General features: G+C 37.8%; 2 protein-coding genes across 5 annotated transcripts in view; one reads left to right on the top strand and one right to left on the bottom strand.

Moving 5' to 3' along the window:
* Window positions 1–25,350, top strand: part of LOC109040500 (delta(3,5)-Delta(2,4)-dienoyl-CoA isomerase, mitochondrial) — an 84,876-nt gene that overhangs the window by 54,110 nt on the left and 5,416 nt on the right. For 3 of the 4 annotated variants that reach the window (XR_011900682.1, XM_019056469.2, XM_019056471.2), the window contains 4 exons: window positions 2,910–3,037; window positions 9,243–9,369; window positions 12,958–13,111; window positions 18,298–18,424. Coding sequence is in view for 3 of the 4 variants with exons in the window: in XM_019056469.2 (XP_018912014.1) it covers window positions 2,910–3,037; window positions 9,243–9,369; window positions 12,958–13,111; window positions 18,298–18,424 (536 nt within the window). In the remaining variant the exon portion in view is untranslated. Of the gene's footprint in view, window positions 1–2,909; window positions 3,038–9,242; window positions 9,370–12,957; window positions 13,112–18,297; window positions 18,425–21,877; window positions 22,048–25,350 lie in introns of those variants that run through there. The other variant, XM_019056470.2, reaches the window with a different exon arrangement.
* LOC109040501 (dynein regulatory complex protein 8) overlaps window positions 22,201–25,350 on the bottom strand; it is a 64,393-nt gene continuing 61,243 nt past the window's right edge. The window contains exon 5 of the mRNA XM_072305454.1: window positions 22,201–22,780. Coding sequence (XP_072161555.1) covers window positions 22,766–22,780 — 15 coding nt within the window. The 3' untranslated portion in view covers window positions 22,201–22,765. The remainder of the gene's footprint in view (window positions 22,781–25,350) is intronic.

Raw genomic sequence — 25,350 nt, forward strand, 5'->3', positions numbered from 1 at the left:
CACGTCAACGGAATCGACAGCTAACCTAGAGGAAGAAATTCTCTCAGCGATCAACTCTAAAGTGAGTCTGGATAATAGGTAATAATCCTAATGCTGCTAGTAACAGAATCCACCAACTCAAACAGGTTTTGAGTAAAGCACCGGAAGTTCTAAACAAACTCGCCTCAGAGAAATCTAGGGCCGAACGAACAGTCAATGACTTAAAAATTGAGACGTCTATACTCAGAAATGAGCCGGACCAAGTGAAATCTTTTATAGAAAGCATAAATGCCAACAAAAATGTTTTTGTTCAAGGTCCAAATATGTTGATAAATCAAGATAAAATCTTTGAAAATCAACAGAACCTAACAAAAAATAGCTTTGAACTATTAAATGAAAGCGGTAAAACATCGAGCTCTAAAGATGCAACAACTGTAAATAATAATGTTACTGGAACTGAAACCTCGGCTACAGTTAAGGTAAATTTAAATGCAGACACTTTTTATGTAGTCAAGCCCAGAACTAGGAAAAGACCTGCGATTAATCAAAGTGTTACAGAAACAGAAAAAAACACTCCACAACAATCTGAAATCATTCGGTCTCCAATCACAAAGAAATCAAAAAATCTTAGGTAAACTACAATAGTCTCTCATCTGTCCAATTCTATTGTTAATCAAAGCACTCAAAACATTCGAACATCCACTCATGGTACTTAAGTTCCGCTAAAAACGGATCCTAAAAAACCCGACAACACGCAAGGTCAAGGAACATATACAAATACAGACAAAAAAACAAACGACAGCACAAACGATGCAGATCAGACAGAAAAGAAGAAGAAAAATGCAAGCGTGCCTCCATTTTGGATCTCAGAGGTGGGCAATATTAAAAACATAATTTCACTGATTGACTCCATTCCCGATAAAGGTGAAAAGAGCCGTATGCAAAATCGACATTTTTCGCCCCCCCCCCCCCCCCACTAGGTCCCCATGTCTGTCCCCATGATTTCCTTATTGGCACACAGCCGCTTGTCAATCGAGCACTGAAATGAGGAATCTTTCTGGCTTTTTATCACCGAATAATTGAATCTTCTCATAGGTTTTTTGCGATAACGGTGCATCGTAGAAAGTTGGCGCAACTATAACTTTTGACCAGCATCTTGAGGAGAATCGATAAACATAAGTCAGAAGGCAATTCTTCATAGTGCAGCTTCCCATAAGAGGTGTGCGGGGTCCTTTAGCCTGAAATCTCTTACGAAAAATGTCTTCAAAGTCTTTCCAGGAAACTTGGGAAAAATGTGGCCGGACATTTCGGGACGCTAAATTTCAGTTCGTCACCTATGAGAACAAGATAACCTGCCCGATCAAAGTCGTGGTTAAGGGACCACACCAATCCGCCGACCCCGAGGAAATAGTCAAGGAACTAAAGGACAGAGGCTTCAAAGCAATCAATGCCAGTAATGTGAAGACTGTAGAATGGATCGAGATCCAGAAACCCCAGCCTCAACCGGGCCAGGAAGCAGAATCTCAACAACAGGTCTACCAAAAACAATTTAAGTAAAAATTAATAAGTCTTCCTATTTTTCATATAGCCTTTGAAAATACCCAAGATGTGGAGGAAGTTTTTAACATTAAAAGTATCCTTCATACAAGATTAGTCGTAGAACCCCTTAAAAAAGGGGACGACGATAGTGCCGCCGTTGCCAATCTTACGGACGTACTCGTAGATACTGTTTCAGGGCTCCTCCCTGTGTTTGGTGCGCAGGGGAACATTTTTCAGAACAATGTGAGTTAGGTCAATTCACAAAAGATCCGCTGTGTGTAAATTGCGGGGAAAAACACCCCGCGAAATATAGAGGGTGTGCTGTTGCCAAAGCCATTCAATAACAGAGAAGAAAACCCACTGATAAAGATAAAAAAGATAAGAAAAATAATAAAGAGGAGACTATGCTCAAGCGGTATAGGCGCCAATAATGGCCCCCGTTTGCGAAGCACAAACATGGAGACACCAGCTATATCCAGCTATACCCAGACCCAGATATACCGGCCGCCTTGCGGTGTATTCTAATGAGTCCGCTGTAGCATAGCGCGCTCAATAATTATTTTTTACAATCAATTAAAAACAATGGTGGCGTGTTGGACCACCTTAAATATATCAAGTATCATTGCCTGCCTCCTAGGATTTAAAATGTAGAAGAGAAAAGAGCTCTTTTTTGCTATACATTCCTTATTGACGAGGGCTCTTAACATCATTGTATTTCAGTCTGTGAACTATGTATTTATGAGGTTTTCCAATCACTTTAAATCCAATGGTGATGTGTTGGGCTACCTTAAAGATATCAAAGTATCATTGCCTGCCTCCTAGGATTTAAAATGTAAAAGAGCTCTTTTTTTGCTGTACATTCCTTGTTGACATCATTGTATTTCAGTCTGTGAGCTAGCTATGTATTTGTTTTAAAAAAATTTTAAAAAAGAATAGAAAATAAACACTTTTTAAACACGCTCGTTTATTTTGTAAGGTAAGACCGTCATTATCTACTTGCTGAGAATTATCAGCAACACTCACTTAGCTCTGATTTTTGGCTGGCCAATCGGAATGTTGCCACTTGTGACAGAGAAATACAAATATTTTCGCACACCATTCACACATTCCTAATGTTACGCATTCGCGCAAACCTGCCCCCGCTATTCGCGCAATCCTGTATCACCATTAGAAACCAATCATCCCACAAGTTTCAAGTCCTTACCTAAATTAAGTTAAAAGTTAGAAGGGGTGAAAGGGACTTTGGATCACCCGGTTTAATGTTAGTTACCTACCCTCTTTGATTGATCTCTTTGATCCCTTTGATTTCATCTATTTTCTTGTTAAGTTAATGTGTACTTAAGTCAACCACTGAATCTGGTATCCTTGGCATTTGTTTTGTTTATTTGAAGGAATTGATCTCCATGATATGATTCAAGTGGGCATGAAACTGGGAGAGAAGGAAGACATTGCTCGCAAATGTAAAATTCTCAAGAATCTCATTACAAATTATCAAGAGTCTTTAACAGCAATTGAAAAGGTAACATTTCTTCCTTCATTTTATTAAACCTAATTCAATTCGTTGGTGGCACCCTTTTTTCTTTTCTTTCTTTTTCCAATTCAGCATCTGAAAGAACAGAGTAACTTCGGCTTCTAAGAATCGTTTTAGATTTGTTTAATCCTGAATGGGGGGCTTGGAGGACAAGAAGCATAAAGGCTGTTTTTGCTGTTTTGAGGAATATGTCTTTGAAGTCTCAAAATTACATGGATCCTCATGATGGAAAGAAAGTTCAAACTGATATTTTGATGCTTAAAAAATGGAAATTAGGGAGCGATATTTACAGAATGCACCAAGACTAGTTTTACTTGAAATCATTAATGTCTGAATTTTTGAAAAAACTACACCTTTGCGCCTTGTCCTCTGAGTCCCTCATGACAAAAAAATCCCGTTTTCCAAATGCTCGAAATGGGATATGTTTGGTACAATATTTTTGGCGGTTTCTGATTATGTAGGCAGGCTGGGGAATTGGCATTCATTGATCGGCTGAATTCTGCTTCAGGCATCGCCTTGCTATGTCAACTCTACTGTCAGCTTCTGATCGGTTGGATTTTGATTAGTTTTTTCTCTCCTTAGTAATGATGTTTTGAATTTTTCATGATCTTTTTGGTTTTTTAACAAAATTACACGTCAGAAAAACTACAAGCTACTTACTTGACAAAATTCCTTGCCACTGCCTCATCATTAAAAATAACCCGATTTCTCATTTCTTTCAGGCTTTATTGAAGAGTGCTCTCTTACCTCTTAGTCTAAGACAGTCCCAAAGTGGTAAAAATTTGACAATGTCTCTTCTTAAAGTTGGCGTAATTCGGCGGTACAGCACCGTCGAATAAAACGTTACTCGGCGGTACAGTACCTTCAAATAAAAAGTTTTAGATCGTATTCAATACATCAAGCAGGTGAGATTGTATCGATATCGATTGGTTCAAAACATAAACATAACCTCAAAAGTCAATTTAGAAATTGGAGGAAACGGGTCTTTTGTAACAGATGTTTTACTTTTTGAAGACCAAATTCCAATGCAAAGTGAAATTTTTAGGAATTTTCTCATTTTCAGATTTTCCAACTTAAATCCGAATAGATTAGTTTGAAGTTATGCTCTATTGTTTTGAACCAAACGATACATTGAACTATACCAAATACGGTATATTCAGTGGTACCGTATCCTGACGGGAAAATTTGTCTAAGTATCGCTAAATAGGCCTGTTGCACCATTTTTTTATTGCTTTAATCGAAAGATTTAAGGCTCCTTATGTCATTGGAATTTTCCTGGCGTTTTTTGATCACCAGAAACCCCCAAAAAATCAACTTAAAAACGCCTCAAAATTCGAATTTTTTAACGATCACTTTTACGCGGGGCCGGATCCAGCACACTCGTTACGTCACACCGCATGACTTACCTGGTCTTTTCATCACTTACAATGTATTTTCCCATAAGGAATTGGCAGCCGCTTTTCAAATGCAAATATCGAGTCAATCGATGATTTTTGAACAAAATGGAATTCAGAAATGGATTCCTTGGACGTTTAAATGGTCAAAACCTTCATTAGATAAATGAGAATCTACAGGATAAACCTACTTTTAAGGAAGACTGTTGTCAATGGGCGATTGTTTACATCTGCCACAGTGATGACAGACATGGATGTTAGCTCAATATTTAGCCATTTCCATGAGTTTTTACTTTTTTGTCACTGTTTGAAGGTAAGTTTCTTTTGTAAATCAATTGTTTAATGCCTCAGGATCATGTTAAAATCTGTCAAGGTACCCATTGTTACTTCTTTATGCAGAACACACTCTGGCAGTCCAATGCTCAAACCTGGATGTAGCAAGTCAGTTGTAATTTCTTAATATTTTACCCTTCGATGTTGCACTGAAGACACCAAAATGATAGTATCAATCATTGATGATAAAAAAAAACTTACCTTTGACAATACTGATGAAATGAGGAGAACGGTATGTTTTAGATGGAGGCAAAGAAAGTAGACGTAGGATCCCTCCTGGTTACCAGACTTATCAATACATTTCTCTGCATATTAATACATTAAAAACACAGTATTTTAAAGTAACATAAGTGTATAAAACGTAGGAATGTTCCGAATGATATTAAGATGTTTGTTGAAGAGTTAAGAATGATTTACACGCATTGAGAGAACATACAGGGTTTGAACGTTGAACTGCTGGAGTGTGTTCTGAATTAATAAGTAACAATGTGTACCTTTACAGATTTTATCATGATCCTAAGGCATTAAATAATTGATTTACCTTAGGAACTTACCTGTGACCAAAAAGTAAAAACTCATGAAAATGGCTAAATGTTGAGCTAACTTCCATGTCTGTCATCACTGTGGCAGATGTAAACAATCGCCCATTGACTACAGTCTTCCTTAAAAATAAGTTTATCCCGTAGATTCTCAATTATCTAATGAAGGTTTTAACCATTTAAACGTCCAAGGAATCCATTTTGTTCAAAAAATCATGGATTGACTCGATATTTTCATTTGACAAGCGGCTGCCAATTCCTCATGGAAGAATGCATTGTAAGTGATGAAAAGAGCAGGTACGTCACGTGATGTGACGTAACGAGTATGCCGGATCCGGCCCCGTTTAAAAGTGACCCTTTCGAATGGGTTGGATCAAAAACAGCTTTTTAGTGTATTTTCCGAAGGAAATACACTATTGCGTTCTCCCATGATGTCAGACCTGGACCAGACACCATGTAATGAGCATCGATCATGGGTCGTAGATTACGAATATGTATGCCGTTCAAATTCATGATAGAGATATATATATATATATATAAAAGCGAACTTCATGAGTTGTATAACCGTTTTATTTATTTTAAACAAAAAAAATTTTTAATGCGACGTTTCGGTGGCTTATTATTCGCACCATCTTCAGGCAGAGACTGAGGCGACAAAACAAGGAAAAACGAGAAATAAACACCTAGTCCTCCGATCCAACACGGTCAGGGAAGAGAGGAAAAGATAGTTAAAATCTAACGAACATTACAAACATTGTTGCCTGAGTTACAGCTATTAATAAATGGTCGACAAAACAATGGGTAACAATTAAAAGGTATCGGTGCCTACCAAATAATCCTCAAAATGGGAAAATTCTGTCCGTGAATTCAGAGCGTTGTTATTTTTAAGGATGCTTAACCCTTCTAAATTTAAACGGACCTGCTCATTTTTCTCTTGTTTTAGCACTCTGGTGTTATCATAATCAAATTGATGGTTTGTTTCTTTTACGTGCTGCTTTAGTGCCGTTTTTTCATGCTTATTAAACTTGTGTCCGTCAAGGCGCTTATGTACATACTGTGAAGTCTGCCCAATGTAGACCCCTGGGCACCCTTTGCATGGGATTTCATAAACCACGTCGGACATTTTCTCGTTTGGGATTTTGGTTTTTAGAGCTGATTTAAACCCTTTCAAATTACACTTATTTGTTGTTACTAGCGATAATCCAAATGGTTTTATTGCGGCACTTAATTTTTCAGAACATGAGGACAAATATGGTCCAACCACCGTCTCTTCTTTTTCCCTATTTTTGCGAGGGGGGAAACCGTTGTAGCAAGAATTTATTACCTCTGCAAAAACTGACTCGATAAGTGACCACGGGTAACAATTCTCAACCAACAATTGCTTTGCCTCTTTTATTTTGTCTTTTCTGAGCAAAGGATGTGTCAACAAACATACTCGCGTTGCCAGATTTTTTACCACATTGATTTTTTGTGGAAGTGGTTGCACAGACAAAAAATTGAGATATCTACCAGAAAATATTGGTTTTTTAAACCATGACGTGATCAATTTCCCTCTGTTTTTTATGACAGTGACATCCAAGAAATTTAAAGAGTTGTTGACTTCACGCTCGAGTGTAAATTTGATATTGCTCGAAAAATTATTGAAAAAATGGAAAACATTGTCAAGATCATCTTTGTGGCAGCATAAGATAATATCGTCTGCAAAACGTTTATAGAATAGCAATTTATAAGGGAACACTTGAAATAATTTTTCTTCAAAGTATTCCATTACCAGGTTGGCAACATTGGCGCTTACTGGTGACCCCATCGCCAAGCCGTTTATCTGCTTGAAGCATTCTTCGCCGAAAGTGAATACTGTTGACTCTAAACATGCTTTAATGCCGGCTAAAAATTGATCCTCTGGCAACGTTGTATGGGGAGCAATTGTCATCCATTTTTCTTTAATAACATCAAGGGCTAGTTTTATCGAAATATTTGTGTACATAGACACAACGTCTAATGAAGCTAAAACAAAGTCATCAGGTACTGATTGGGTTTTGAGAAAATCTACGAATTCATAAGTATTCTTGACAGTGTTCCCACTTTTCCCTACAACTTTCTCTAGAATATTTCCAAAATACTTAGACTTATTATAAAACGGACTTTTCAAGGCACTTACAATTGGACGAAGTGGCATCCCCTCTTTATGAGTTTTACAACTTTTATATATATATATATATATCGTGGTTTTTCCGATTTTTGCTGGGTTATATTTCCCTCATTTGAAAAATTTCCGGGTAAAACTTTTTGCGATGTAAAGTAGAGGAATAGGACTACCATTCTGCGAAAAAAAAAAACGGAGATCGAAGTATTACATTTCAAATGGTGGGGGCGAGAAGTGGGGGGGAGGTTCAATTTGGTGGGCGCGATAACTCGCGCCAATTGGAAGCTTTCCCCGCGAAATTTTTATAGAAGGTAGATCTTATTTAGTTCTAGGCTGGTATTGAATTTGAGCGAAATCGGTCGAGCCGTTTAAAAATGGCGAGCTTTGAAAGTTTTTGGCGGGGGGTGTGCGGCAAAAGAGGAGGGAAGCCGCACAGTGAGTCACGACCTGAAAATTGGTGGACAAGACGGCAATGTCGTCGCACAGTGGGTCACGAACTGGAAGTTGGTGGACAATACGGCAATGTTGTCGCACAGTGGGTCACGAACCGAAAGTTGGTGGACAAGACGACAATGTTGTCGTACAGTGGGTTATGAAGATTCATCCATCGTCATTCAAGCTTGCCACGGCGTTTGTTGACATTTTTTCATATCAGACATTACATGAGGATTGTTGTTGCAATCTGGCGACATGAAGTCCTTATTCGAATAATCAATGCCTCCAACAGTGTAAACGTAAATCCAACCTCCAAAGATTGATAACTCCCCGCCCCTCCTTCGGAAAATACACTCTTCCCGCGGTGGCTGCGCGGGTCACTTAAAAGACAGAACAACTGAGGCCGGACACTCAAACTAAAAAACACGCGCGTCCAGGGGGGCTTGGAGAGGCGAAGCCCCCCCCCCCCCAAAAAAAAAAAAAAAAAACCGGTGCGGAGCGAAGCGGAGCGCCGGTTTTGTGAGTTTGAGAGGTCATTTCAAGCTTTTTTAGTAGCGCCATTGTTCTTTTCGTGAAATTTGCCATTAGAATCAGTTACCGATTCGCAAATCCCCGCACTTTGCAACAGGCTTCAACCTCAGGCAAACTTCCTACCACTAGGGTGCTTAACTGATGACTTTAACCACTAACCGGGAAACTTCCTACCCCTAGAGTGCTTCCGCTGGATGAGGAAGCAAACACCATCTACAGTGATCTAATGGTAATATCGGGCTGCGAACTTTGAGACAAGAGTCTTAAATCTTTGGAGAAGGCAAAAAGTAAACTGAGGCTAAGGGACTGAAAGAAAATTTACCTCTGTATACTTTCTGTATTCTCAAAAAATTCGAGACTTTAGTCCCAAATACCGCAGCCAGAAAATACCAATAGATCACCGTGGATGGCGTTTGCTCACTCATCGGGTGGAGGCAGCTTAGCAGTAGGAAGTTTTCTGGTTAATGGTTATAAAGTCATCCGGTCAAGGCACCCTAGAGAAAGGAAATTTTCAGGAAACTAAAGACCATAAAAGCGACAGAATTCATCCCTAATTTATAATCTCAAAACATCATATCTCCGTTGATAACTAGTTTTGAAATTTTAAATATTGTAAAGACACTTCCCCGAATCTTGAAGTGTCATCATACCGAGTTCAGCAAGATTCTTTGATCAGTTTTCCTGCTTCAGCTGGCCGATTGTAAAAAAAAAAATAGCGAAAATGGACAATTCCCATCATATCTTGTGTGTGTTGATTGTTGTTTAGTTTGTTTAATTCCTAAGTATCACAGATTAACTGAGAACAATCACTGTTACAGTGTCCGAAACCAGTAATTAGTGCAATCCATGGTGGATGCATCGGCGGCGGTGTCGACATAATTGCTGCGGCAGACATTAGATACTCATCCTCAGATGCCTGGTTTCAAATCAAAGAAGTAGATATTGGTAAGTCGATAGGTTAATATAAGGGGTTTTCCATATGCTGTGTTGCGAGATTTTTCCGATTTTTTTAAACTCACCTACCCCTTGTAACGCGATTGCAACGCTGGCCATGACACCTTCAAAATAATTACATAACATTTACCTAGCCCTTTTCCCCCTTTTCACAAGAAAACTTAAAAGAGAATTTCTCTCTGAAAAAGAGGGTTGGGCGTAGCTTTTCTTAAGTAGACGGCTGTGTTTTTCAAGAGACAAGGAAAAATAAGACAAAAAAAGTAGCGTATAAAACTGGAAACGAAAAATATTAGTTATCCAGGAACAGGAAGCCATACCCCCTAGCAACTACCCGGTTTGTAACCCCCAGAAAACTCTCTGTGTGTCCTTGTTACTTACAAAATCTCAGTAGATAGCCATGGTAAGGAAAACGATGGTATGCTTTTCCCTTATGTAAGCAACCGAAATTAACAAAACGCCCTGGTCCGTTCGTCTTGACTCGGGGGAAATCTGAAACCAAGGAGAGATTGGACCAATGAGAAGTCAAGTATAAAATGCTGATATTCATACCCAACTCCCATTGGTCCAATGTTCCTTTGGCTGGGAGTGAATAGATCAACAAGCATCAAATATGAAAATCGACATTTTATTTCAAATTTCCTGTCAAGAGTGAAATGAGACGAATGGGACTTGGTGTTTTGTCGTTCTTGGATGGTCTGTAAGAAAAGAGTACACCTTTGTTTTAGTAACCCTGTCCTATTGCTGTTCCTGGCTGTCCATTCTAAAAGTGAATTTTATTGAGGAACTTAAGAAGAAACCAAGATTCAACATATTTTGTTTAATTCAATTTTCTGCCTAATTTGAAATGCTCATAATTTAGTTTTTGATTTTTCAGTTTTATCGGCGGGAATTCAAAGTTTTGCTCATTGTCCCTTATTTTGCTCAATTCCCTGATGTACTCTAATATGGACGTGTTTATGCCAAAAAGAACCTTGTGCATAGGGTTTGGGTGTAACATAGTTCCTTTTAGCATAAATACGTCCAAATGAAAACCTGAGTCATATTTTCAAAATCTACTTAGAGCAGGCTCATCTATCGATTGCTGCAAACATTGTGGAAATTGGCCCAGTAGAAAGCTAAAACCAATCGTGACAATAAAGAAAAGTTTACACTGTTTAAATGGGAGAATTTGCAACTTTACCACATAATATACTAAACTCCAGGCCCTATTTCTAAAATCTAAATAGAGCGTAAGTAATGTATTCATCTAGGAACCACCCTGATTGCACCTGTCGATTGCAGTATTAATCATTAGAATCAGCCCTACAGAACACTATAACGAACTTTTACCAGAAAATGTAGGATATTTGAGAACTTAAAGTATCGATAAATAGATATTGACTGGATGTCTGAATTCCAGCGCCAACTTACTTCAAGCGCGTAACCAAAAAAATATGAAATTATTTTCTTGAGCAAAGACAAGGTGACAAAAAAATGAAGAGAGTTAATTTTGAACACTCCATCAAATTTTAAAGACATAAAATACGAAGAAACGGAAAACGGCATGGAAACAATAACCAATTTTTATAGAAAAAATATTCACCCTATATAGGATTGCAAGAGGGAAAATTCAAGAAGTATAACTTTATTTCAAATGAGTTGATCGGATTGAAAAACAAGAAAAGAGACTTTTTTGGAAAAGTGTTAGATGAAATAGACTGAAAGAGATTTGGACTGGTTATTTTACTTCAAATTTTCCTAAAAAATGAATAAACTCATCCTGTGCACACATTTTGAAGCTCCTCTGATGTAAAGGAGCACCTGGATTTTAACTTGAGCTCTCTTTAACATATTAATCCATTCTTTATGGGGCTCATGCAGATACAGTCCTAACACCAAAAGAGCGACAAGATGTGCTTACCCGCATGAGCCCAAAAAAGCATGGATTAATATGTTAATGCGAGCTCATGTTAAAATCCAGGTACTCCTTTACATCAGAGGATTGGCAAAATATGTGCACAGGATGAGTAGCACCACTCGTTAGGAAAAGTAGGGGCATCGATAAGGGATTTTTTTTGCCCCACCTAGAATGTAGAAAGTTATGTGGGTTTTCCAAATTGACTCAATGTAGTTTACAGAAATAATCATGATTTGGTCCATAGACCCCTGGGTACGTGTGAAACAGTTGCCTGAGCACATGTCTGCAGGCGTATTTTAGCAAAAATGCGTGTTTTCCTATCACTCCGAGGCTTTTTTGACACCAAGCGCATCATCTAACTAAACGAGCTTTTGATATGTTATCAAAGAGGCTTAAAGACACATTTTAACCCTGGTTTGGTTTTAGTTAGATGATGGGCTCATAGTTTAAAAACTTTTTCAAAAGTCGACTTTTAAGGGGCCCTGCAAAAATCTTAGGGAATTACATTGCTAGGGTTTTTTTAGCTACAATTAAAGAAAATCTCCTTTTTAGAGTTCAACAAGGCTTGATAACTGCCCTCAATAATATACGTAGCGTGCATACAGTTGGAGAGACGTGTTTCCCGAAGATTTTTGCGGATGCCCCTTAAAAGTCGACTTTTGAAAAAGTTTTCTTTAACTATGAGCGCATCATCTAACTAAAACCAAACCAGGGTTAAAATGTGTCTTTAAGCCTTCTTGATAACATGTCAAAAGCTCGTTTTAGTTAGACGTTGCGCTCGGTGTAAAAAAAGCCTCGGAGTTATAAAGAAACCCGCATTTTCGCTAAAATACGCCTGCAAACGTATGTTCAGGCAATCGTTTCACACGTATCCAGTGGCCCATGGACCAAATCATGATTACCTCTTTAGACTGCTTTAAGTCAACTGGGAAAACCCGCATAAATTTCCAGATTCCAGGTGGGGCCAAAAAAGGCCCTTATCAATACCCCTCTGTTCTAATAAAATAACCAGTCCAAATCTCTCTCAATCTATTTCATCAACCATTTTTCCAAAAAAGTCCCTTCTCTTGTTTCTCAACCTGGTCATTTCAACCTGGTCAACTCATTTGTAATAAAGCTACACTTCTTGAATTTTCCCTCTTGCAATCATATATCGTGTGAATATTTTTTCCATAAAATTTTGTGATTGTTTCCAAGTTGTTTTCAGTCTCTTTGTATTTTATGTCTTCAAAATTTGATGTAGTTCTCCAAATTAGCTCTTTTCATTTTTTTGTCACCTCCTTGTCCTTGCCTCAAGAAAATCATTTTATATTTTTTTGGTTACGTTCTTGAAGTGAGTTGGTATACAAATCAAGGCCGAATACAAAAAGTAACGTCACACTACCCATTCAGGAGAGCATTACGTAATTTATGGACAGCCCGCAATGGATTACAAGCAGCAGCTGTCAAACTGAAGCATTGTAGTACATGAAACTAATGAGGCAGATGAATTAGAAAATTTTAGGTAACATTTTTTTTTTCTGGCACATTACACTAGTCAGTGTGCAAACTCTTTTATGATAACATCTCCTTACCGACAAGAGAAAAGTCAAGACGCACTTTTGTGAAAAGTCGAAATTGGTTGAATTCTTTCCTCTTACCTTTAGATATATGAATAAATTCGTATCTCTTTTCTTGCTTAGGCATGGCGGCAGATGTCGGTACCCTCCAAAGATTTCCGAGAATAATCGGAAGTTCCAGCCTATGCAATGAATTGGTCTTTACAGCCAGGAAATTACCTGCGGAAGAAGGCAAAGACTGTGGACTAGTCAGCAAAGTTTTTAACTCTAGAGAAAGGTAATTTTTCTCATTAATGTGATCAGCTGCCCACTCTGTTACTCATTGTAGGGGACATAAACCCAAAAATCAATGTTAAGATTAAAGAAGAAATAGATAGAAGAGGGGAAAGGTGACAAACACCGAAAATCCCACTCGCAAATTCTTAAAATAATATTGTAAAATCTTCGAAAGAAATTGCTGAAATATTTGCTTTGGTAGCTATAATAATGCTGGTTTTGTGTAACAGTCTGTGTCTTTTTCGATTTGTTTTTTCCTTGAGTATACTTGCAGAAGTCCACAATGATGGGGAGGAAGCTTTTACAAGTTGATGAAAACTGATAACACAGCCCCTGCGTGTTTTCGGTCATGTCGTGTTGCATGGCATGTCCTGATTGATACCTATGTATTTTTTAGCGCTGAATTCGAGAAAAATATCCAAAAATTTCATCACGTCAGGATTTTCCGCAAATTCAAAATTTTGGTTTTTCGGTCTAAAATATTGAATTTTTTTCTTTTCAATTCGACCATTGATTTTGGTCTAAAGTATCTCTACTATGTATGAAAAAACCATTGCTTGTCAAAAAGGAGCTTCTAGGATTGATACCTGTCCGAATTCCGTCAAATTTTATGCATTTTTAGGTGATTTTTATCCCCTAAAAAATCGTTTTCTAGTCAAAATTTTTAAAAGTACGACTGGAAAAAAAATGTATTCCGACATAATTTACTTCTGTTAGTACCCACCAATCACCAGAAAAAGTGAACACAAATATCTAAACTATTGGGAAGAGGGGGGCGGCGCTAAGATGTCATGAGAGCTCCACGCAGCTCATGGCTTCTTCCCGCCGCGTGCCGCACCGTCTTGCAAGTTCCGACTTATGTAAGTTTCACGTACCTTTTTGATTCCTCGACGCATTTTCATAGATTTCAACCTGTCTAGGGTTCTATCATGAGTTCAGTGGGATTTTATCCTGACTTATCAGTGCTAAAATGGCAGAAAAAGCGGTATGTTGTTTGCTCGAGATTCGGTTCTTTTTTGAGGCAAAAATTTTATTTGTAATTTCGGCCAAATGGCTTCCAGAGGGTGCAAAAAGACACCAGATGCGTTTTTTTACATCTATGGTGAGCTGATGGTGCAAAATCAGCGACGTGATATTACAGAATTTGTGAGGAAACCTGCGACGCGGCGGCGCGCGGCGGGAAGAAGCCGCGAGCCGCGTGGAGCTCTCATGACATCTTGGCGCCGCCCCTGTCTTCCCAATATTTTAGAAACTTGTGTTTACTTTTTCTGGTGATTAGTGGGTATTAACAGAAGTAAATTATGGGGGAATACATTTTTTTCCAGTCGTACTTTTAAAAGTTTTAACTAGAAAACGATTTTTTTGGGGATAAAAATCACCTAATAATGCATAAAATTTGACGGAATTTGGACAAGTATCACTCTTGGAGGCTCTCTTTTGACAAGCAATGGTTTTTACATACTTAGAGATATTTTAGACTAAAATCAATGGTCGAATTGAAAAGGAAATAAAAATTCAATATTTTGGAAATTTTTCCGCCCGAAAAACCAAAATTTTGAATTTGCGGAAAATCCGGACGTGATGGAATTTTTGGATATTTTTCCTGAATTCAACATACAAAAAATACATAAGGAATACATGAGGTATACATAAGGAATACATAAGGAATAAAAAATACATAGGAATCTATCAACACATGCCATGCAACACGACATGACCGAAAATCGCAGGGCTGTGTAATATTTCTCAGGAAAATATTTTTAAGGTAATATCCCTTTATGTCAATTACTTACAGTTTTGTCAGTATGTCTTGCAATTCCGTTCGATTCCTATTTTTCTTCTTTTTGTTATGTGTTTTTATGATAACATCCCAGTGCTGATTAATTGACTGATCCCTAGAAAAACTGAGAAGGACTTGAATAGCTCTAATTAGAAACTTTAAAGAGTGGAGATTTTTTGTAACTAAGATGGACGTAAATGGGTGGATTTCAGCTGATGGGAGAAAATCGTTCTGAAAAAAGTTGACGAGTGATTTGGATGTATCAAGCTAAATACTACTTTTCTGTTATCTCAGAGCTCCATACTATAGAATTTAATTAAGTTCATCGCAATATCTTTAGGATTATGTTTAGAAAGGAGACTTGGAAGTCAGAAAAACTACCATTAGTGTCAGTTTGATGACGCTCACTGCTTTGGCTTTGAAGTAAGTAATTCAGCTGAGTTGTGATATTCCAATGTACTGATTGAAAGCATTAGGTTATAGCTCCTTAAAAAAATCAAAAAAATTGAGACGCCGTTTGATAAAACAAAATTAAAGAATCAGAAAGCCAAATTTATTCCTAAATTGCAAGAATGACTTTCATCATTTCTCTCTGTGCATCATAAAATCAGATACGTGCTGCTCTGAAACTATTTTTTGTGAAGAGGACTATGTACGGAAGTGGTTTAAAGTTTAGGAATGGGCTTATAACAAGATGTTATCGAAAAATTGCTTAAAAAGTGAGTGTCACCAGAATGATGTGCTGCCATTAAAGGGAGTTACTGGATATGAGTTTCAATAATTTAAACTAATTCTTAAGTATCAAAAAGACTAATCAATATGTTATATGTTGTAATTAAATCCCTGATCATGCACGGTTACGATTCATAATATCCAATTAAGGGATGTCCATTAATAAAATATCGTGATTTCTCAGATTTTTTGACACCCACCCACCCCTTTAAATGCGATTGTAAGGCTAGGCCAGACACCCCAAAATAATTACATAAAATTTTCCTCAACATCTCCCTTTTGTAATAAAAGAAGTGAAAAGAAAAGAAAAGGGAAAAAATTTAAAATATGCTGACAAGGGTACAGCCTCCATCATTTGACAAGGCTAATACATTAAATTTATGCATGAATAGTAAAATGAATAAGTCATGAAATAGAATTCTTACTAGGAATATAAAAATAATGTATATCCCCTTCCACAAAAAATTAAAGATGTGCTTCCACAAAAAGTGATGATTTTTTTTTTCTTAATCAACCGGGAATTTGGAAGTAGGAGTGTTGTTGAACTTGATACAAGTACTGAACGCAATTATTGGTTATGCAGCATGAAAGGGCTCATTATTTTTTTCAAAAATTATTAAGGAAAGCCTTTTACAATTTCTCCTTAATCGTCGAAACCCTTCCATTATATTTCGGAAAGATATGTGAAAACCCTTCATTACTTTCTGGGAAATTTTGGAAACCCTACCACAGTATTGTGGTTGAAAAATGTGGAAATCCCTCTACAATGTTTTGGTAAAAAAATTATTAGTTTTAAAATGAGAAGAATAAGAAATAAAGCTTCCTTAAAATCTGGAAGGCCTCCACATTTTCATGCGAAAAGTTTTCGTCACGTGATCGCGTTTCCGTAAAATCGGGTAGGGACTCCAGAATTTCACGCAAAAATGTTTCGCGTGATGTAGAATAATGTGCGCCCCTACATCCTCCTCTTAACTCAATGTGAGAGTTCCTATTGCCTAGAGTTAGAATTGCAGGTGAGCTAATAAAGTGCAAGTCATTTATTCGCGTCTATGAGTGTTCCAAGGAAGCCTGATATTTACGGTGATACCGCTATTCGACCATGCTGGCGCCCATGCTGCCTACACTAAAAATTGAAGGCGGTCTGATCTGGTATTAAGCCACCTCTTCCCCTAGGTGAAAATATATTATTTAAGTATTTATTCTAAGAAAGCATTCTATTTCTTGATTTATTTATTTTACTAATCATGTACGAATTTAATGAATAGCCATATCAGTTGATGGAGGCCATACCCACGTCAGCTCATTCCAAATTTTTTCCCTTTTCTTTTTCTGTCCACAATGCTCTTGTCGTATGTCCATGGCTCATGAGTGCCGTATTTACTTGGCACATAGTTCTGTGCAACAGAATGTAAAATACCGCTTTTCCATTTCTCCATAGGGAATCACGCCCACTTTAACATTGTTTCTTATGCGCTCATGACGAACACATCCCATCTTTCCCTCTTGTCTATAGTTCCGGTTGAAATGGAAGCTGAATTGATGCTTTCTGAAAGTTTTCTCTTTTTTTTTTTTTTGTTTGCATAATAAATAGCGAAAATTCTTTCGTGTGAAAAAAGAAGTTATCCTTTCATTTTGTGCATCGTTCAAAGTCGTTAAAATAACTCATTTAAACGCATAACAATTTGTTTTTCGCGCAGTGATTAATGAAAAAAATCATCTCTTGGACGTCACCAAACCTGACATGTCAATTTGGAGACGGTGAGTCAGGTTTGGTGACGTCACCAAACTGACATTTTGCTGTTATTAATTTTTCCTGCCAATTCACAATATCAACATCAAACGAATCATCGAGGTAAGGTCGAAAGGCTACCTGTAGATGTAAGAAAAAAAATGTTTGCTCTCATATTATAACAAAAGTTTTGATGTCACCAAACTGACATTGAATAAGTGAGACACTCCAAAAACCACGGAAACAACTGAAATCATCCTGAAGTTGGAAGAAATATGTGGACTTATCAAGTGCACGTCTGTTCGTTCTCCACTTCCGCACTCAGTCATGCCTTAATTCGCACACTAGCGTTATCTCTTGAGTGGCCACAAACTAAAATGCATAGCATCGCCAAACTGACATAATATTGAGTTACACGCTTCAAGCCTCAAATTAAATTGAATAATAGAGTTTTCTGGTGTTTCAATGCATATTATATCAAATAATATACATTCAAGACTTTCAAAGAAATTAGACAAAGCTCGCAAAAGATCCTGGTTTATTTATAAACCGATTTGATACATTGACTACCTCCGAGTTACGAAGTCACGAAACTGACATTTTCACTGTTCAGCACGTTGAAAAAAGGTTCAGAGTTATTCAAATCTCCTGAGGAATTTTTTCGTGGTTGGTGTGACCTGCTTCTACGCAAAAAATCAAACAGCAAGAGAAAATATTGTAATTGAAAGTTTTGAGCGGCCGGTTACACGTCTCTTCCATATTTTGTCCCATTGCTGAAATCCACCCAAATTATTTTAATGTTTTCTTTTTTTTTTTTTTTTTTTTTTTTTTTTTTTTTTTTTTTTTTGACTTTCTTTGGAAGTTTAATTCGCAGTAAGTACTTTTCCTCTGATCTGTATGAATCTGAAAGGTTTTGCTGAGGTATGCATCTTTTTCTTTTTTCTAGTTTAATGGAAGCAAGCATGAAATTAGCTCTAGAAATCTCATTAAAAAGTCCAGTAGCAGTTCAAGGAAGTAAGCAAAGTATGTTATATTCTCGAGATCATACTGTAGAAGAAGGATTGAATCACATTGTAAGTAATACTTAAAAACTATTTAGGCACTGTAGTAAGATTTTCACTTACAAAAGGACCCTACAACAAAACGGCCAAATCGGCCTAAACACAGAATCCTACGATTTTCTCAGGGTTGTCTTCCCAGACACTCAAAACTGGTCATATTTTTTGCTTAACGCCCAGGGAAAAGGGGAAGGGGGGGGGGGTCAAAGTCAAAAACTTTAAAGTAGCATAACTTCACAACGGTCTGTCGTAGAAAGATGATCTTGCTGTCAAAATTTTCCAAAAAATTAGAGCTTTCACAATAGTATTAAATTAATTAAATTTTAAATTTTGACCCACTTTTGGGGGAATTATACAAAGTCCCCCTTAAGTAAATTTACGTTTATCGAGTTGTTCGGTCGATCGGTTCGCGCAAAGCAAAAAAAAACCATTCTAAATAAAAGTAGAGGATTTAAGGTTTAAAACAAGCCAAAGTTCATCTTGGGGAAACGGTTAGAAGCAGAGTTATGAGTCTTCAAAGTTGACGCGGCGCACGGGAACCTTGTATGTTCCGAGTCTGTTCAAGGTCACCTGCGCCCCCCGGATTGTCCGCAGGTCGCAAGTTTTTGTGTTTTTATGCTTCTGTAGATCGTTTTTAATGTGAATTATTCAGTGAAAATAGAATAATCGGAATTTGTGAACTTTACAGGAGGAGTGAGAGGGGGCTCGGCTCAGAGTATCAACCATTATGTCCATCATACCTCATTAAAAATTTTCTGACAATGAAGATTCTGCGCTCAAAATTTAGGAGAAACCATGGAATCTCAGTTCAAAGATACATATGATCCATACAGAACTGAACCATTTAGAAATTATGACCCATTGATACCAAATTTTGGGGTACCCCTGGTTTTAAATTTTTATAATTGAGCTGAGCTACAGCGCTTGACGGATCTTTTTTTTTAAAGCCAAATAGTTTCTCGTAGCAGCAGACGAGTTTTAAGCTTCAAAACAAGGCACAGTTATTCTTGAGAGAGCAATTTGAAACACAGTTCAAATTTTTTAAAGTTATCCTGGCGTACTTCATTGGAGGCCCATTGTGTAAAATTTACAAATTCTGATTATTCTATTTTCAGTGAATGATTTCCATTAAAAACGATCTACAGAAGCATAAAAACACAAAAACTTGCGACCTGCAAGCAATCCGGGAGGCGCAGGTGACCTTGAGACTCAGAACATACAAGGTTCCCGCTCGCCACGTCAACTTTGAAGACTCATGACTCCGCTTCTAACTGTTTCCCCAAGATGAACTGTGGCTTGTTTTAAACCTTAAATCCTCTACTTTTATTTTGAATGGGTTTTTTTTGCTTCACGCGAACCGAACAACAGAACATCTCGATAAACGTAAATTTACTTAAGGGGGACTTTGTATAATTCCCCCAAAAGTGGGTCAAAATTCAAAGGACTACGTGCAAAACGGGCCATTTGGGGCTCGGGGCGGATACCTTTGAGACTTGCCCTATTCATTCACCTAATAATGCCCCATCTTTTCCCAAAGTTTCAAGCCCCCCAAAAATTTTGGGGAGACGCGGCGGGGGGGTCAAAGTTAAAAACCGGCCAAATTTTCGCGAATTTATTACTCGAAAACCAAGAAGTTTTTGAAAACGCGGTTTAAACGAGCGTATTCAGCGTGACGAGAGCTTTCAGAAAATGTATAACATCATAGGGTTTTGTCAACTTCAGCTCGAGTTATCGCCTCCGAAGCGCCGGAACGTTCAAAAAAGACCCCTTATTTTTTCACGTTTGGGCCGATATAAAAAAAAGCCATTTTTTCATTTTGATGAAAAACTGATATGTTGTTTCTGACTCTCTGTAGCCCCTCTAGCTCTTTACCGCATGCTGGGGAAATGTTTTGGTCGCGAGTTATAAGAGCAGAAAGGAGCGAAGGTCGGGAAAATCGGCCATTTTAAACTGCGCGCGGCGACGGATCTGGAGACATGTGGCAACAATGCGAGATCGGCAGAGGAGTGTGATTCGCCGAACTGAGTGGGAGGGGACGTTTTCCCTCCGATCAACGCCGCGCGCGCAGTTTAAAATTGCCGATTTTCCCGACCTTCGCTCCTTTCCGCTCTCATAACTCGCGACCAAAACATTTCCCCAGCATGCGGTAAAGAGCTAGAGGGGCTACAGAGAGTCAGGAACAACATATCAGTTTTTCATCAAAATAAAAAAATGGCTTTTTTTTATATCGGCCCAAACGTGAAAAAATTAGGGGTCTTTTTTGAGCGTTCCGGCGCTTCGGAGGCGATAACTCGAGCTGAAGTTGACAAAGCCCTATGATGTTATACATTTTCTGAAAGCTCTCGTCACGCTGAATACGCTCGTTTAAACCGCGTTTTCAAAAACTTCTTGGTTTTCGAGTAATAAATTCGCGAAAATTTGGCCGGTTTTTAACTTTGACCTCCCGCCACGTTTCCCCAAAATTTTTGGGGGGCTCGAAACTTTGGGAAAAGATGGGGCATTATTAGGTGAATGAATAGGGCAAGTCTCAAAGGTATCCGCCCCGAGCCCCAAATGGCCCGTTTTGCACGTAGTCCTTTTATTAATTTTATACATATATTATGAAAGCTCTCATTTTTTTGAAAATTTTGACAGCAAGATCATCTTTCTACGACAAACCGTTGAGAAGTTATGCTACTTTAAAGTTTTTGACTTTGATCCCCCCCCTTTTTCCCGGGGGGTTAGGCTCTTCCGTGCGATTTCATCGCACGCTTTTTCCCGTTTTCGGGGGGCACAGCGGCCAGATGCACCACTTTTGAGGTCTAATATTGCCCAATCCGCTACTATGTGTCTACAAAGTTTCAAGCGTGCCGGTGTGGCGCCAGAAGTGCAGCTGGCTCTTAGACTCTAGAGACTATAGGATCCTTTCTGACTAAAGCCTTCAAAGTTGTCTCTTATATATTTTTCAGATACAATTTTGACTTTTATGAACGAAATTTCCTCAAACATAAGTCATCATTAAGTAAAGATGTTGCGAAATGTAGTTTTTTTTTTCGTAATTATATTTCAATGCAACAAACAAGCTAACTGTCCTAAACCGATTTTCTTCTTTTCATCTGGATGAAATTCAGTTGTCCTGTCACAACTGGTGCTATTTCACTGAGCCATTCCATTCATTCACATAAATTCTAAATGATTCATTCGATAGTGTTTTTTTAAATTATAGTCACCTGACTATTCAAAAAATATTGGATATTACAAGCTTCGCCCAATTTTGTCGAGGAGCACAAGGTCGGGCCTATCATATGGAATGGTTTTATCAGTTTGGATTAATATTATTATTATTATTGTTTGGATTTTTATTTTTTTTGCATAAAATATCATAGCCAAGGCTGGTATTTCTGTGCCCTCTCGGGAACTAAGTACAACGGAGAGTCCTGTTTAAAATTTTTTTTTTTTTTTTTTTTTTTTTTTTTTCTAATCTTACAGGATTTCTTCCGGTATTAAGAACCCAAGACTAGTGGAGGACTAGAGTCTTGGACCCTTTTCTTGCCCCAACTTAACCTAAGTAAATTGACAAAAATACGATTTGCGACATTTTTAGGGTAGTTTCATAAAATTATCAATTTGATCAAAATCGAATACATATTAGCACATCTGATATTTGAAAGTTAAATCTTGAAGAGGGGGGGGGGGGGATACGAAAAGAACTGCAAGTATTTAAATTCCTGTTGGATTTTAAAATGTATTGGATAAGGTTAAAATTTCGCTTCTTCCACTTATTTCTTCAAGAAAAACCAAATCGCAATATCTGTCAGAATTTAATCGATAATATGAAGAAAATTCATAAATAATTTGAAAAAAATTAATAAATAATTTGAAGAAAATTAACGAATGATTTGAAGAAAATTAACGAATAATTTGAAGAAAATTAATAAATAATTTGAAGGAAATTAATAAGAAATTTGAAGAAAATCAATAAGTAATTTGACTTATACTTCTTCAGTGATTTATTTTTTAACACTTAAAATATGAGCGGAAAACAACATAGCTATGAGCGTACAACTTTTTTTGAAAAATCATTATGCATTTTTGATCAGTCAAAATACTAATAATACCAGATTTTTGCAATTGATCACTTGTCTTATTGAATATTAATGGTTATTTTTTAATTCTTGCGCAGCACACAGGTTTCCTGCTAGCTTTATCAATAATACTTTAATGAAAACGCCAGTGTTAGAAATTCTGTCTGATTGTTTTGGCTCTAAAGTATATATTCAAACCCTCTCAGCATGACTTAATTTTTGCTCGACCCCTCAGCTGGATATCTACTGAAAAAATTGTCATTCAATTTTCTCTCTCGTGCGTTTTGCCTGATTAGCGCTCATCAACCTAAAAAACAAAAGTATCACAAATTAACCAGTCATCAAACGAATCTCAACTTAATATCACAAAAGTACATTTCAACAACGTACGAGGACTTATACACAACAAAAGCCGATGTCGAGTTTTCACATTGTGAGAAAATCGCGTTTGAGGTTTTTAATACTTTGCCGCCCGTAGAACCAAGAGGATTCTGATAAAGATTTTCATGAAGAGTAACTCTTTCTGTAAGAAACACACGTTTTACGATCTATGTAATTGAAAAATTGAAGGAGTAACAGCGGTTTAAAGAAAATGTGACCTCCGCTATTTTTACTGAATACATTTTTTTATGCATGAGACAAAGTCTTCAGGAAGGGTAAGGCTGGTGAAACGATTGAAATGAACCAAAAGTATGTCAATGCTGAGTCATATAATAAAATTGAAAAAAAAAAACTAAACCGTCTGTAACTTCTACAACAAGAATAAGGAACAAATTATGAAATCAGTTAAAAACTCATTAATTTCGGTCAAAACGGTCCTGATACGCATCATTTGAGTGTCTGCTGCGGCCAATGGCCGGTACGCGAGCAGTTATTGCGAGTGCGTTCGAATCTCCACGGTGTCCTGCCGAGCCGGGCGGGGAGAACAGTGGATTCTCATAACCGCTGTTTTTACAAGTAACATGGTTTTCAGTTCATTTCTCACCGAAAAATTGCGCTGGAAGTCCGAGACTTTACACAGGCATTCTTGAGGGCTCCAGAATTGGAAAAAAGCGTTTAGAAGGAATCACTGTTAAAATAACAAAGATATATTTTCATGTCCCAGCATAGATAGGCAATTGCATGAGACACATGAATTAGACAGTGCATTATTTGATTTCTTTGTTGCCACAGATGCTTACGTTGAAGTTTCATGAGCTTTAACAACATGCATGTTGATTACGTTGTATTTTTGATCGAAAATTTCAATTATGATTGTCAAAATTTCCTCTGACCTCTTACCCCATATCATAATTCGAGATGGCGGCCAAGTTTCCTGTGTTAAAGGTCAAATAGGCATGAATGTTTCCATATGACCAGTGAAGTATCTACGGTAGGGTAATTTGGATCGTAAAGTCCAAATGTAATGTTTGAAGTTCCTTTACAATTCATTTTAGGCCTCAAATTCCTTGATAGCTACCAAAATTGCTGAAATTTTGGAACCAAAAATTCTGCATCAGTGTCTCATATCATGTGACCGATTGATTCTTGTAGATTTTTCGTTGAAGAATCCAATATATATAAATTCGAAATGAATTTTGAATTCAAAATTCACTCCGGCCCCATGAGAAGCCCTAAATCTAAGATGACGGCCATATTTTTCGCCTTTAGAGTCAAACAGTTAGCGTTTGCCTTATAATAGCAAGATAGGCGGAGGGGGGAGCTTAATTTGGGAAAGAGTTGAAACCCTGGTGCAGATCTTTTAATTACCCTCTGAAGTTCAAAATAGCCAAAATAAAATATCAAGGCAACCTATTATCAAAGGACTACGTGCAAAATGGGCCATTTGGGGCTCGGGGCGGATACCTTTGAGACTTTCCCTATTTATTCACCTAACAATGCCCCATCTTTTCCCAAAGTTTCAAGCCCCCCAAAAATTTTGGGGAGACGAGGCGGGGGGTCAAAGTTAAAAACCGGTAAAATTTTCGCGAATTTATTACTCGAAAACCAAGAAGTTTTGGAAAACGCGGTTTAAACGATTGTATTCAGCGTGACGAGAGCTTTCAGAAAATGTATAACATCATAGGGTTTTGTCAACTTCAGCTCGAGTTATCGCCTCCGAAGCGCCGGAACGCTCGAAAAAGACCCCTTATTTTTTCACGTTTGGGCCGATTTTCAAAAAAGCCATTTTTTTATTTTGATGAAAAACGGATATGTTGTTCCCGACTCTCTGTAGCCCCTCTAGCTCTTTACCGCATGCTGGGGAAATGTTTTGGTCGCGAGTTATAAGAGCGGAAAGTAGCGAAGGTCGGGAAAATCGGCTATTTTAAACTGCGCGCGCGGCGTTGATCGGAAGGAAAACGTCCCCTCCCACTCAGTTCGGCGAATCACACTCCTCTGCCGACCTCGCATTGTTGCCACATATCTCCTGATCTGTCGCCGCGCGCAGTTTAAAATAGCCGATTTTCCCGACCTTCGCTCCTTTCCGCTCTTATAACTCGCGACCAAAACATTTCCCCAGCATGCGGTAAAGAGCTAGAGGGGCTACAGAGAGTCGGGAACAACATATTAGCTACGTTTATGCGAGACTCGAAACCGGGGTTTCACGAAACCCGAGTTTGTAATGCAAGTTTTCTCCGTCGGGTTTATGCGGGCGCTGTAACCCGACTTTCGCGGGAAATCAAACTTTCCGATTTTGGCGCTGTTTATGCGCATATTTTCGATTGAACTTGAATTTCATGTTGGCGCCATTTTCACAAGCTATACTTCATTTTTCCACTATGAATTGATTCAATAAATTATTAGGTATTACTCTTTTATCCTGTGTATGTTCAATTTTTCCACAATATATAAGCGGAGGCTTCATCTTCACTAGAAAAGCCTTTACTGACTTTCTGA

This window comes from Bemisia tabaci, chromosome 1, assembly GCF_918797505.1.
Source record: "Bemisia tabaci chromosome 1, PGI_BMITA_v3".
NCBI classification, from domain to species: domain Eukaryota; kingdom Metazoa; phylum Arthropoda; class Insecta; order Hemiptera; family Aleyrodidae; genus Bemisia; species Bemisia tabaci.